The following is a 15,657-nucleotide window of genomic DNA, read 5'->3' as shown; positions in this document are numbered from 1 at the left end:
TGACTTTTCTATCAAACTCCAAACCTCTTTGTGTGTATGCGGAAGGACAATTTCAAGGACTGCCCTAAAAATCTAAAAATTGGGAAATCTTGTTCCTTTTATAAGCCATCACCTCTGAAGACTTACTTTAAGGCAAGTATTTCTCAGCTTGCCTTACTTTATCCTATATGCTTCTTTTAGAAAAAAATGTAGTGGAATTCTTCAGCTTTTAGTCCCCTTCTTAGACAGGGATAATGTGCAGAAAGTCTTCAGATGTGTCACAGTGGGGTTATCTTAGATGCCTTTAATTATTTTATGTACCACAAAATAGATACATGTCTGCATTCAATTAAAGAGACTTTGAGGTACCACTAAAAATTAATCCACAAATAAATGGATCGCTATGAAGTGATATATCAATATGTAGTAGCAAAACAAATCGATTCAACCTCTATTTTCAAGCTAGTTCTTGGCAGGTGTAATGGATTACAGTTCCCAGAATTCCCAACCTGCTTCCTGGACATCTTGAAAGTCAACAACAGCTGGATAAAGCCATTCAATTATTTATTAGGTTTCCATTCTGCCTTTATTTCAGAAGCAAACAACAACATATACCGTATTTTTCAGAGTATAAGACGCACCCCCCCAAAAAAGGGTTAAAATTTGGGTGCATCTTATACACCAAATGTATCCCCTCCCCCCATAAAATGGGGCGTGCAGAGGCAGCAATAGGTTATGGCAATCCCTGCAGTCTGAAACAGCTGATCTTTGGGAGGCCGATCCAACCGACAATCAGCTGCTTGTGCTAATCAGGCTGTGCTGAAGCTGAGGCTGAAACAGGCTGTTTGCTGCAAGGAGGCAAATTGCTGGGAGGCAGAGGCAGATTTTTTTTTTGTTTTCCTCCCCCAAAAAAGTAGGTGTGTCTTATAGTCCAGAGCATCTTATACTCTGAAAAATACGTTATGCTAGGCTTTCCACATGCTTCCAGCCAGCACCACTGTATAACAGACTAGATGAAAAAGAATGGCTGGCTTGGGTCACAATAATTGTCCATGGAAGAATGTGGACCTCAGCTCTAACTTCCTCGAGGGGTCCACTCCTTGGCGGTCTCTGAGCTTGGTTGTTTTCTTGCAGATATTTCATTACCCAAACTAGGTAACATCATCAGTGCCAGTTGGTTAGGTATTAGCACTGATGTTGCTCAGTTTGGGTAATAAAACGTCTGCAAGAAAACAACCAAGCACAAAGAGCACCCAGGACCCCACAATTCAACCCTGAGCTAGAAATATTCTCCTTTATTGCTCTGACCTCCCTGATCCTTGATGGATACCATAAACTATGTTCGGCTTTCACATGAAGAACTCCTTCTTGCTTCACTTTGGGAACTAACCATTATTTCTTTGATTCCATCCACAAGACAGACTCAACCGACAGCGAGATTAGGATAATAGATGTTTTACTTGCCTAGGCAAGTCTTCATGTCTTCTGATGTCATGAAGCCATCATAGCAAAGACATCTGTATTCTCCAGGGATGTTAGTGCATTGACCACCATCACAGATGTTCGGGTTGTTTTCACACTCATCAATATCTAAAAGAAAAAGGCACAAGTAGATATTCGGAGTTAGTTTCTCTGCTTTCTTTCTGCCTCAGAACTGAGTGAAAAATTGTACAGGGAGAATTTGGTCTTTGTTTACAGATCTAGGGAAGTCCATACAATTTCTTTTGGACTACAATGTTTTATTCAAACATCTGTCAATTCTGCATGTTCTCTTTATGCTTACCTCATCATGCATTACTTGATATGTACAACTTCTCTAGACCACTGCTTATTATTAATCATTGGGCAACTGACATTAGATACAAGAAATTCCATCTTGTGCAAATATTACCATCTGTGGCAAGATGGACAGCCAATAAATTGGATGGATGGATGGATGGATGATAAGATAAGATAACCTTTATTGCCATTTTTTACTGTGAACACACATTAAAAATGAAATTCTGTTGCCTGTTCTCAAAAGGAAGTATATATCTGCCCACACACACATATAATATACACATACACATGCTACATACATTATATATATATATATATATATATATATATATATATATATATATATATATATATATATATATATATATATATATATATATATATATATAATGACTGTCCATTTTGAACAAGGTTGATGCTATATGGAACAAAACTGTGATAGATGATTGCTAGAGAGAGATACAGACAGGCAGGCAGGCAGGCAGGCAGACAATGATAGACAGACAGACAGACAGACAGACAGACAGATAGATAGATAGATCTATTTTATTCTTTTTAACTCAGAGTGCTTTTGAATCTCTGGTATAATTTCTCAGGATTTTCCCTGTTAAGGTCACCGCATACCAGCTGAATATCCAAAACTTTGCTTGGTTACTCAAAAGAAATGTTTGCAAAACAAAGACTTGGGCTGAGAGTCTCTTCCCTTTGGAAATAAAAAAAAGGGTGTAACTCATCAAAAGATGAGTCTATTGTGGCTTTTAGGAATTAATGCAGCTGCAGAAAACTTAATTCATTCTAACTAACAAGTCATTATTCATTTTCTATGCAGCTTGCACCAAACAAACAAGATAGTGTTCTAACAGTTGTTTTTGTAAGGAGATCCAACATGGAAGACATCCTTTGTTGGCTATTGATCATTTAATAATCGCACAATGTTCTCAATCTCCAAAACAATTCAGATTTGGAGCCTTAGCTAAATAATCCTGCAAAAAGGCACACATGTTTTATTTCTCTGTACTTAGGATGTGCTTGCTTGAAATTTGGCAGGCGTCCTTTCACCCCTTCTGTTCTTATATCTCTCCTCCTCTGAACCCAGGGCCTTCTCTTAAATGCTGCTATCCGACAGGACCTTGGAAGCCTGTCTTCCCTGTGGCTGCCCCAGCCCTTTGGAACAGCCTTCCACTTGAGGTTCAAGATTTCCTTCTGGAAAATCATGAAGAATTGGTTCTTCCCTCAAGAGTAGGCCTGGGTTGGGGTTAAGCCAGGAGGCTAATAGACTGATTGGCCTGAGGCCTGGTGGGAAGGGTTGTTTTGTTTTTATTTCTTGGTTTGGATGGTTGTTATCAATCAAATAAAATAAAAAAATCAACCACGACACTCTTTTCATCTCACCCTAATTTTATTTTGGTGGCCAGAATGCGCAACAAATCCACTGGGATATGATGGAATGGAATGGAATAGAATAGAATAGAATAGAATAGAATAGAATAGAATAGAATAGAATAGAATAGAATAGAATAGAATAGAATAGAATAGAATAGAATTGAATTCTTTTATTGGCCAAGTGTGATTGGACACCCAAGGAATTTGTCTTTGGTGTATATGCTCTCAGTGTGCATAAGGAGAATAAAATACATTCATCAAGAATAAAAAGATACAACATTTAGTGATAGTCAGGGTTACTAATAAGCTATCAAATCATACTAGGAGACAAACAAAGACAATATAAATTGAAAGATACAAGCAACATGGTTATAAGTGGGAAGAGATAGATACTAGTAAGGAAGAAAAGAATAATAGTAATACAGTCTTAGTAAATTATTTGACAGTGTTGTGGGAATTAGTTGTTAAGCAGAGTGATGGCATTCGGGGGAAAAACTGTCCTTGTTTCTAGTTGTTCTGGTGTTCAGTGCCTCTTATATTCATAGAATGGAGAATCCTAGGGCTGGAAGGGGCCTTGGAGGTCTTCTAGTTCAACCCCCTGTTCAAGGCTGGAGCCTTATACCAATACCATTCCGGCCACGGGTGAAAAGCTACTGGTTTGGACCAGATCGCATGATCCAGTAGCGATCGTGACTGTTGGTTCGGCGATCCAGTAGCGATGGTGGAGCAAAGCTCCGCCCACCTGCCCAGAGTGTCATTACTACCTGGTTTTAACCAGGAAGCAATGTCTTTTTTACCTTCTGTGCATTCCAGTGATGGAGAACCCACAACCCCAGGAGGAAAGCTATTCCACTGATTAATTGCTCTCACCGTCAGGAAATTTCTCCTTACTTCTAAGTTGGATCTCTCTTAACAACAGAGATTAATAGGAAGCCATTCTGGGGAAGAGAATCTTGGAACGGGGAAATAAACTGGCATGCTTGATTGCCAGTGTCTAATCAATTCTAATTAGAATTGCATTTCCACTTTTCTTTCAGAAGCTCAGAGCTTTTCCTCCTATTGTTTTCCCTAAAAAAAAAAACCCATTGTTCGTGGGCTGAAAGAGAGCGACTGGTACAAAAAGCATTTTGTGCGTTTCTGTGATTGACAGGAGCGGAGCCTTGCTCTCCCCTCGCCCCCCTCCCCGCGTCTAGTACAATATCTAAATTCTAAAATACCCATGTCATCCTGGATATCCAATAGATTGTTGGGGTGGGGGAGGGCAAGATGCTGACTCCGTAAAACTGCTTAGAGAGAGATGTAAAGTACTGTGAAGTGGTACATAACTCTAAGTGCTAGGTGCTATTGCTATTACAGGCTAACTCTGCCTACTGCCAGAAGTTTGATGCTGACCGGCTACAGGTTGACTCAGCCTTCCATCCTTCAGAGGTCAGTAAAATGAGGAGTCAGATTATCGGGGCAAGAGACTGACTCTGTAAACTGCTTAGAGAGGGCTGTAAAGCATTGTGAAGCGGTATATAAGTCTAAGTGCTATTGCATGCAGATTTCGTATACTAAAACTACAGCTCCTGTCCAACACACAATTACTTGAACGTGACAGATTTCAACGGAACTCGCTTTTGAGTAAACAGGCAAGCAAAGATATATTATAGAATAGAATAGAATTCTTTATTGGCCAAGTGTGATTGGACACACAAGGAATTTGTCTCTGGTGCATAAGCTCTCAGTGTACATACAAGCAACAAAGTGATAAATTATGATCATAATCATCATAAAATACATAGATAGATAGATAGATAGATAGATAGATAGATAGATAGATAGATAGATAGATAGATAGATGATAGAATTCTTTATTGACCAAGTGTGATTGGATACACAAGGAATTTGTCTTTGGTGCATATGCTCTCAGTGTACATAAAGAAAAGATAAATATATTCATCAAGAATCATAAGATATCTTGAATATGAACTCCGTAGTGAATCACAGAGGATGATAAAAAAAACCAGAAAAACTATCAACCAAAAAAAAAAAAAATAGGGTCAGAGAAAAAACAGAGGTACGGCCCAGACATTAGCAAACGTTGGGTAATATACAATAAACTTTCACAAATTTACCAGTGCAAGTTCTGTGATCTGGCATTAGCGCAAAACCGGGTCGACAGCTACATTCATAGCTGCCATCCGAATTTGTACAGTACGTATCACAACCTCCATTCATTATGCTGCATTCATCAATATCTGGAACAAAAAAAAAGAGAGAGAGAGATGTCTTGTAAATTACAATAATGGCCATACTTTCTAACAAGGTCTTCACTATGGAACTTTCAATATTATTAATCAAGGTAAATTCGAAGTTAACCTTGAGCCCAGAATTATCACCGGAGGGTACAGTAAAGGCACAGGTTTTCTTCAGTATTGGAAATTCATAGTTTTAGTGATCTACACCAGGGATGAAATCCAGCAGGTTCTGACAGGTTCTGAAGAACTGGTAGCGGAAATTTTGAGTAGTTCGAAGAACTGGTAGCAGAAATTTTGAGTAGTTTGGAGAACCGGCAAATGCCACCTCTGCCTGGCCCCAGAGTGGGGTGGGAATGGGGATTTTGCAGTATCCTTCCCCTGGAATGGGGTGGGAATGGAGATTTTGCAGTATCTAAAGAAATCTAATATTAAATAAATAGATATCCCAGAAGCAGGCCAATCACTTTTGCTGCTGCTAAGAAAACTACATATATAACAGAATAACAGAGTTGGAAGGGACCTTGGAGGTCTTCTAGTCCAGCTCCCTGCTTAAGCAGGAAACCCTATATCCTATATCCTGTACTATTTCACACAAATGGTTGTCCAGTCACCATGAAGTCACCAGGAATAGCTTGTGACATAAGGGAAACGTCATATTTTCTCCCACTAGTACCGTAATAGTTGAACAATGACAAACATATTGTTTCAGTCGCCTACTTTATGTAAATGGATGTCAGTTGTGGAAAAAAAGCGAGGCAATCTTTTTGTTCACAGAATAGCTGATTCAGAAGAAGAAAACTCACCAACACAAAAGAGTCTGTCAGGTGTAGACTGATATCCAGGGTTACAAGCACATTGATATTTTCCTATCAGGTTGACACAACGTCCGTTTCTGCACAGATTTAGACTCAGGTCACATTCGTTGATGTCTGTTTGAAAAACAAACAGGGAGGAGAATTTAAATCATTAAAACCACCTTGCCTTCCAACAATGCTGCATACAGACAGAAGGGTATGATGTTAGGAACATTTACAGCAGTGGTAGGATTCAGCCGGTTCGGCTGATTTGCATGAACCGGTAGTTAAATTGCTGGCTGGCCCCACCCCTTCCAGGAGTCCCCATGCACTCCATTTTCGCTCCCAGGAGGCTTCGAGAAGGCCTACTGAGCCCAAAACGGGGTACAGTGCATCTCCCCCTTGGCCCATTTTTGCTCCCAGGAGGGTGCAGGAGGCCGAGTGCTGCCTGTCACACACCCTGGCCACGCCCACCCTGGCCACACCCACCCAGCCGGTTATTAGGGCAGAGAAGAGCCTCTGTGGCTCAGACTGCTAAGACAGTCTGTTATTAACAGCAGCTGCTTGCAATTACTGCAGGTTCAAGTCCCACCAGGCCCAAGGTTGACTCAGCCTTCCATCCTTTATAAGGTAGGTAAAATGAGGACCCAGATTGTTGGGGGCAATAAGTTGACTTTGTATATAATATACAAATGGATGAAGACTATTGCTTGACATAGTGTAAGCCGCCCTGAGTCTTCAGAGAAGGGCGGGATATAAATGCAATTTTTTTTTAAAAAAGAGAGAGAACCGGTTGTTAAATTATTTGAATCCTACCACTGCTTTACATAAGTATTTTTTGGGATAAACCAAAAAAAAATGAAGGGACAATCCAGCAAAAGTTTTAACAAGAGAAGGTGAAATTAGAGGCCAAAAGGATTTAACACTGTGCCCCAAATAATGAAAGAGCCAATAATTCATTTCTGCCGTCAGAGGACTATAAATCTTCTCAAAATTTAAAGACGTTGCCAAGAGGTTTAAGCCAAATCCCAGCCCAATGATCCGATTCAAAAAAAGTTGTGAAGAAAAAGGCAGCAACAACAAACTTTTATTGATCCTCATCTAAGCTTTGTATTTTCAGTTAAATTCAAGGATCAATAGGCGGAAATGGAACATGCAGGTAGTCAAAGAAAATAAGACCCAACCGAAAAAAAAGTCCTAGCATGATTTTTTCAGGATGCTTGTAATATAAGCCCTACCCCCAAAATAAGCCCCAGTTAAGATTGTCAGACAGATAGATGCATTTAAGTACCGTATTTCCTCCAAAATAAGAGCTAACCAGAAAATAAGCCCTAATGCGTCTTTTGGAGCAAAAATGAATATAAGACCCGGTCTTATTTTCATGGAAACACAATATAAGACAGCTGCTCACAGGTTATTTTCCCTGGCATTGGTCCCACCTGGGCTCTTCCGTCTGCCAAACCAAGGATGCGGACTTCCTTTAAAGGTTTCTTATATCTATTACGACTAAGTTGTGTGTATGCCTGAACCGCTTAAAAAGATGCTCCCCAAAGCAGCCGCCACTGTGAAACAAAACTAGACTGCCTGACCTGTGCAATTTTTTTTTTTTTTAAGTCTGTAGCGGTCCAGGATTACTCTAAACTTAGTTTCTGGCACAGGACGAGGTAACAGATCTAAATTTTGGGAGCCTGCCTTGGTTTTTTTTTTTTTTTTTTTGAGGATGATGAGTCATTCTTTCCGTGCCTTATTCAGGATGTTTAAAAAGAAAACCTCTTCAGAAACTGCCAGGACAGGGTTGGGGCAGCCAATTGCCAAGAAAATGGAGACACGTTCAGTTGTAACTGTAAAAAGCAGTCAGGATGTAGAAGAAGAAAAAATCCCCCCACCCACCCGTCGTCATACCTATGCAGGCAGAGATGTTGGCAGCCAATTGATGGCCAGGAGGACATTCACACTTGTAGCTTCCTTCAGTATTGATGCAAACGCCCCCTCTGCACAACAAGGGGTTTCGTTCGCATTCATCAATATCTGCAAAAAAAGGACAAAAAAAAATGCTTGTGAAAATGTGCAGGAGAGGAGATGAGGGGGAGAGCCTGTTAGGATTGAAAATTTCAACCATGGGAATGTGTGTTTACTTGCTCTTCTGAGCTCTGTGCCTCCTCCCCAATTTTTCTCTTCTGCCAGCAGGTCCTCTAACCCCGGGGTCTCCAACCTTGGCAACTTGAAGCCCGGCGGACTTCAACTCCCAGAATTCCTCAGCTAGCAAAGCTGGCTGGGGAATTCTGGGAGTTGAAGTCCGCCGGGCTTCAAGTTGCCAAGGTTGGAGGCCCCTTCTTTAACTAACTTCCAAGTGCTGTTGCCTTCCTTTTCCCTGCCCCAAGGGAACGACCTCTCTTCTCAAATGCTGTTGTCCCCGAGAGAAACCTAGCAGGCCTCTAGTTTATCGGTTGCGGGTTTTTTTCTGCACTTCTTTTCTGCCCTCTTCCGGTCTGCCATTCTTCCTTTGTCTGGCTGTTTCCCTTTTCGCTGAGATGTAGTGACTGAGTCCGATCAGATCTTCTGTATTTGTCCAGATTTGGAAGTTAATTCCGGACCCGAGCCACAACCAAGACTTAAGTTTTCACCTGTTTGGTACGAAACTGGGCAGACAACTAACGTCTCCCTAAGCCTAAGTTGTTTTCTTGCAGACGTTTCATTATCTGAACTAGATAACATCATCAATGCAGTGATGATGTTACCTAGTTTGGTCATGAAACATCTGCAAGAAAACCACCAAGCTCAAGAGGCAGGGGGGTAGGATTCAGCCGGTTGGGACCGGTTCGGGAGAACCGGATGTTAATTTTAATCTGGTTCACCGAACCGGTTGTTGCAAAGACTGGCTGACCCCGCCCATCCCTCCCCGCCTCTCCCGGGACTCTCCACGCAGCCTAATTTGGATGCCAGGTAAGTGCAGGGCCCGCATGGAGGCTCTGGGAAGGCGAAAAACATGCCTACCGGAAGTTCCAGAAGTCCAAAAACAAGCCCGTTTCCTGCCCCCGGAGGGCCTCCAGAGCCCAGGAGAGGCCATTTTTTCCCTCCCAGAGGCTCAAAGAAAGCCTCCAGAGCCGGGGAGGGCGAAAAATGGGCCTACCAGAAGTACCGAAAGTTTCTGGCATCTGGAGGGCCTCCAGACCCCAGGAGAGGCTGTTTTCGTCCTCCTGGAGGCTCGAGCAAAGCCTCCAGAGTCTGGGGAGTGTGAAAACAACCCACCCCTCATGGTGCAGGAGGTCAAGAAGGCAGAGAACTGGGCTGAAAATCAATTGCTAAAAGTTTTGAGTCCCACCCCCGTCAAGAGGGCACCAAGGACCCCTCATTTCAACCCTGAGCTATAAATATTCTTTATGGGAACTAACATCTCCAAAAACAGGGCCAAGGAGAATAATTTCATCCATTACTATCAAAAGTACGAGTCTTTCCCCAAGTTAGGCGGGGAAAAACAGATCTTACAGGACTGGTTTAGAGCATCATGATCATAATTGAGAAAGAGTACAGCAGCTTTCCTCAATCTGATGCTTTCTAGATGAGTTTGGGGGAGATCTGGAAAGGAACAGATTGGAGAAGCATCTTGTGCAGCTTTTAAGAAGTCAAATCAACTTTAAAAACAGGAAAGAAAAACTGCAGATACCAAAGGGAACTTTTCCCCTCCATGCGATTCTTCTTTGTGGTTGTTGCAATAAAAACGGAAGTCAGGTGCCCACCATCCTTTACGGGAATTGTGACTTTAAGGACATCACAAAGATGGACTTCAGGCCCAGAGCAAAAATGTGACAAAATAACATACCCATGCAGTTTTTCATCATCATAAATCCACTTTCGTAGCCCTCAAAGCATTCACAGTGGAAGTCCCCTGGTGTATTGACACAAATTCCTTGGCCGCAGAGATCAGGAGAAATGCGACATTCATCAATATCTGCAAAAGGGGAAAGAAGAAACTTATTTCAAAAATTAATATACACATGGCAAGTGTTGGCTAAAAGGGTAAACATGAATAAACAGAAACCCAAGTCCCACAAACAGAAATACTTAGTTAGTCCATTTTTTTTATTTCCAGGGAAAGTCTCCATCACAGTACTTGACAAAGTTCGACTATCCTTAGAAAGACTTGGGTAGATTATGGGCACGATAAAAACTGCCTAATCTGGGGCTGTGGTGGAAGGGTTAAAGGGGAGGGGGGATTAAGAGGTGTGCCAGTATGGACACACCATACTCCAGGGAAGAAAATATCATAGACTTTAACTTTTGGTTTCCAAAGGTATGCAGTCAGTCTAATAAAATTTTTGTAGGTTCGTACCAGTTCAGACGAACCGGTACCGGCGACTACGGGTGGGTCCGCTCCTGCCCAGCCGCCCTGGCATAATGCCCTCCTATTTAGCCATGTTTTCTAGGCCGGGCATATGCGCAGAAGGCTGAGTGCATGCACGGAAGGCATGCGCACAAAGTGTGTGTGCGCGCACGGGGCAAACCAGTGGCAATATGTGAAATCCACCGCTGCTTGTAATACAAGTGATCGACAATAGACTACTTTGGCCTATTCACAGACGTATTCTGGTTCCTTGTGCCTGGCAGAAAATGGGGCAATAACATCCATTTGTCACCTCACCCTGATTCCCAAGAACAGTATTCGTTACCCATGCATGACTATCTCCAAAGGTATGTCAAGTCACGCTCTCTGTCTCATATCATTTTTAAAATCAGGCTTCCCCAAGCTACCTTAATCATCTACCTCACAATTCCCCAAATAAATAAGAGAACCTTAATAGTTCCTGGATTCCATTGACTACCATACAGTTCTGACACGGAAATAGAAACCGCAGTTTATACTTTCAGATAAGTGTTATAAACTTATTTTAGTCCCCAATCTGCTTTATTTCTCTCATTGTCTTCCTGATTTTTTAAAAATAATTTTTGTCTAATTCAGTGATTTACGTTGGGTGTTAAACTGGGAAATATTCTCAGATAATTCCTCTACTGCTTTAAGGGGGGAAAAAACTGTAGGAGATGACCAGGCTAAGCCTGCGGGAGGGGTCAAACACGTCATCAGTCTCGAGTCCCTTCATGCCCACAAGAGATCTAAATTCAGCCCACCTTGAATTCCATTGACTCTTATCTCCCACCAATTTGCTTTAGACTGTTAGTGGTTCAGATTCTTGTAGAGAACATTAGCATACAATAAACCTATATTCATTTGAACCACCTGGACTCCTGACTTCCTGTGTTTGTCAGAAAAGAGATAAAGGGCTAACTCTTCCCATCGATGTTAGGAAGTTTAGCTGATTATTTTTCATTTAAAGGTTGTGGATGCTGTGGGACTTTTCAGTTCTTCACTGGCTAAGAAATATGAACCAGCAGTAGAATAGGAGAACATTTCACCAGAGGTTGCATGAGGAAACAAAACGTCATGTGAAGTCCAGAAATTTACCTGTACAGTTCCTCTCATCGGAATCAAGTGCAAATCCACTGTCGCATTTACACCGGAAGCTGCCAATGGTGTTTCTGCATTTTCCATAGGTGCACAATCTTGGAATCATTTTGCATTCGTTGATATCTGAGATCAAGATAAAGTCATTTGTCAAAACAAAACCCAGTATATGTAACCATCAATAAATCACAATAAATAATATCACTACCATTTTATGATTGGTGAACTATTTGAAGTGTGGCAACTCCTTGAACCAAGTTGTTGGTCTTATTTTCAAGGAGGACTTATTATTTTGGGGTGCATGGAGCAAGACAGGGCTTCTCTTGCCATCTTACCTGATTTCCAGCTCTGTCTCCCTAACCAGAGGAAACAGCAGGGACTGGCCATGCATGCGGTTAAATATTTTCGGGGAGGGCTTATTTTCAGGGAGGGTTTATTTAAGCGCATGCGCTCAAAAGCCGGATTTGGCTTATTGTTCGGGGAGGTCTTATTTTTGGGGAAACACAGTATGTGTCCAAAGAGGAATTATAATTAATTTTACATTATGTTTACAAAGGATAGTAGATTACTTCTCATTTTTTCTTTGTAGAAATAGATTCGATATTCTTCATCTTGGTCAAAAGAACCATCCTGAGTAATTTCTTCCCAACTGTACTTAGCTTCCATTAATCAGAATAATGGAAGGGGCCTTGGAGGTCTTCTAGTCCAACCCCCTGCCCAGGCAGGAAACCTTACACCACTTCAGACAAATGGTTATCTAACATCTTCTTAAAAACTTCCAGTGTTGGAATACCCACAACTTCTGGAGGAAAGTTGTTCCACTGATCAATTTATTTATTTATTATTTATTTTATTTAATTTTTATACCGCCCTTCTCCCGAAGGACTCAGGGCGGTGTACAGGCATAATAAAAACCAGCAATACAATATACAAATTTAAAATCCCATTTAAAAAACTTATTTAAATTAGCCCAATGATTAAAATTTACTCTACTAAAACCCCATTTAAAATTAATAAATTTAAAATTTAAAATCCCAATTTAAGCCAGCCCCGCGCGGATAAAAAGGTGAGTCTTGAGTTCGCGACGAAATGTCCGAAGGTCAGGAATTTGGCGAAGCCCGGGAAGCCTGCTCCAGAGTGTGGAGCCCCACAGAGAAGGCCCTTCCTGGGGCCGCCAGCCAACATTGTTTGGCGGACGGCACCCTGAGAAGTCCCTCTGTGGGAGCGCACGGGTCGGTGGGAGGCGATGGTAACAGCAGGCGGTCCCGTAAGTACCCAGGTCCTAAGCCATGGAGCGCTTTAAAGGTCGTAACCAACACCTTAAAGTGCACCCGGAAGGCCACAGGCAGCCAGTGCAGTCTGCGCAGGAGCGGTGTTACATGGGAGCTACGTGTAGCTCCCTCTATCACCCGCAGCTGCATTCTGACTAACTGAAGCCTCCGAGCGCACTTCAGGGGGAGCCCCATGTAGAGAGCATTACAGTAATCCAAGCGAGAGGTAACGAGCGCATGAGTGACCGTGCATAAGGCATCCCGATCAAGGAAGGGGCGCAACTGCCGGACCAGGCGAACCTGGTGGAAGGCCCTCCTGGAGACGGCCGTCAAATGATCGTCAAACGACAGCCGATCATCCAGAAGGACACCCAAGTTGCGCACCCTATCCTTTGGGGCCAGTAACTCGCCACCAACAGCCAGCCGCGGCTGCAGCTGACTGAATCGGGGTGCCGGCATCCACAGCCACTCCGTCTTGGAGGGATTAAGTTTGAGCCTGTTTCTCCCCATCCAGGCCCGGACCGCCTCCAAACACCGGGACAGCACTTCAACAGCTTCATTGGGGTGGTCCGGGGTGGAAAGGTACAGCTGAGTGTCATCAGCGTACTGCTGGTATCTCACCCCGAAACCACTGATGATCTCACCCAGCGGCTTCATGTAGATGTTGAACAGCAGGGGCGAGAGAATCGACCCCTGAGGGACCCCACAAGTGAGGCCCCTCGCGGTCGACCTCTGCCCCCCTGTCAACACCGTCTGCGACCGGTCGGAGAGATAGGAGGAGAACCACCGATATACGGTGCCTCCCACTCCCAATCCCTCCAACCGGCGCAGCAGGATACCATGATCGATGGTATCGAACGCCGCTGAGAGGTCTAATAGGACCAGGGCAGAGGAATATCCCTTGTCCCTGGCCCTCCAGAGATCATCCACCAATGCGACCAAAGCTGTCTCCGTGCTGTATCCGGGTCTTGTTCTAACTGTCAGGAAATTTCTCCTTAGTTCTAGGTTGCATCTCTCCTTGATTAGTTTCCATCTATTGCTTAGGTTTAGAAACTTAAGTTGCTATCCCAAGCATACTTGGTAGGAAGTAAAATAATTAAACACAATGGACTTTACTTTTGATGGGATATGAATAGGGCTGTGTTTCAGTATTATTTTTGTTTTTGCTTGGATATTTGTTTTGCTTTCTTTATCTTCCCTCTGCAATATTCTTCATGTTAGGTCCCACCCTGCTTTTATTAGTGAGTCATAAAATGCTTAGTCAAGTGAGATAATTCAGACAATAACGTCTTATGCTGGATGCAATCACCGATTCTTAAATTTATTAGCCACCAATTTCCAACGTCTTTACTGGAATAACATTCCATTCGAATAAGAATGGCTTAGCTAAAACAAATAATCATGATGGACGCTTTACACGTTGACAACTGTTGCTTTGGGTTTCAAAGAAGGTATGACTCATAATTATGTCCTCGCCCTTGTCTGATTCCTAGCCAATTCCCATCATGACCACCCTTGGCAGATGCAGAAGGGAGAAGATCCTTTAAGTATGTTTTAGTACTTCTTTGGTCTCCTTGCAGAAGACACATTTAGGTCAATCTCTAGCATCGCCTCCCAAGCCCAACATCTCAGCAAAAATACAGAATAAGAGAAATACAGACCAGTCCTGTAGATCAGGGATCTCCAACCTTGGCAACTCTAAACCTGGAGGACTTCAACTTCCAGAATTCCCCAGCCAGCTTTGGTGGGAGTTGAAGTCCTCCAGGCTTAAAGTTGCCAAGGTTGGAGGCCCCTGCTGTAAATGTTCTTCTATTGTCAGATTAGTCACAGATAGGGGGTTATAATTTTCTGGAGAATACCAAAAGATTCAACTCTTGAGATAGTAGATTTTACTCATCCCTTCTAACAGATTAGGGAAGTTGAAACTGATCTGAGAGAACTTGGGAGCATAGAACCAAGTTCCAATTTTATTACTCTACCGATAGTGACTGTTACGCCGAGGCAACAATTCTGCTATGAGAAACCTATGGTGTGGATCTTCCATACACCATGTTTCTCACAAATGTTATACCTTGGTTCCAATGGTTTGGGGTTTTTTGCACAGAAAACAGGACACATTTCACCAGTTCAGAACTGGGAATAAAAGAGGAGAATTTCCCTATTTTTCGGCTGTGGTTTCCAAGAAAACTGCCTTCCTCTCTAGATTTGTTCAAACCCAACAATATTACAGGGGTTGCCCTGCGATTTGCCTCAAAGGAAAGCGGGAGAAACTAAACAAATACATTCATCGAAAGCACTGGTTCGCGTAAACCTTTGGCGGAAATTTGGCCAAGGTCACCAAACCAGCTGGCCACACCCCTGAACTGATCCCCCGGTCGCCGCTCAGTTGCCCCGTCTGCCATGTTCATCACCGCCATGTTCTTTGCACACACGCATCTCATTGTCTTGCAAGTTCAATAGGATGAACATGCGCAAAGAACATGGCAGTGACGGCAGCAGTTTTTTCTGAGACCTCTGGTACTTTTCAGCAGCCTATGGCCAGCCACTTTCCAGCAGCGGCAGCTGGCTGAGGGCCACCAAAAACTCTGGTCAGCTTGCCTTCTGGACTCTGGACCAGCCGCCATGGAAGGTAAGCAGCCCAAACAAAGAGGCGGTGGTGGTGGAGGAAATGCGATTAGGGCCGGGGCCGCTAAAGAAGGGGAAACGGGGATGACTGGCGAAGGGAGGGTGGGAGGTAGATCGGTGGAAATTCC

At 42.9% G+C, this 15,657-nt stretch overlaps 1 protein-coding gene across 1 annotated transcript in view; it reads right to left on the bottom strand.

The window, feature by feature from the left end:
• The window catches only part of LOC131184524 (fibrillin-1), a 180,210-nt gene that overhangs the window by 65,609 nt on the left and 98,944 nt on the right, over positions 1–15,657 (bottom strand). Inside the window, exons 22-27 of the mRNA XM_058155915.1 lie at positions 11,634–11,759; positions 9,996–10,124; positions 8,078–8,203; positions 6,185–6,310; positions 5,259–5,381; positions 1,444–1,569 (exon numbers count right to left, since the gene is read on the bottom strand). Coding sequence (XP_058011898.1) covers positions 1,444–1,569; positions 5,259–5,381; positions 6,185–6,310; positions 8,078–8,203; positions 9,996–10,124; positions 11,634–11,759 — 756 coding nt within the window. The remainder of the gene's footprint in view (positions 1–1,443; positions 1,570–5,258; positions 5,382–6,184; positions 6,311–8,077; positions 8,204–9,995; positions 10,125–11,633; positions 11,760–15,657) is intronic.

The sequence above is a fragment of the Ahaetulla prasina genome, chromosome 13, assembly GCF_028640845.1.
Source record: "Ahaetulla prasina isolate Xishuangbanna chromosome 13, ASM2864084v1, whole genome shotgun sequence".
In the NCBI taxonomy this organism is placed as follows: domain Eukaryota; kingdom Metazoa; phylum Chordata; class Lepidosauria; order Squamata; family Colubridae; genus Ahaetulla; species Ahaetulla prasina.
The sequence above is the reverse complement of the archived record's forward strand: the minus strand, read 5'-3'. Positions and strand labels throughout refer to the sequence as shown.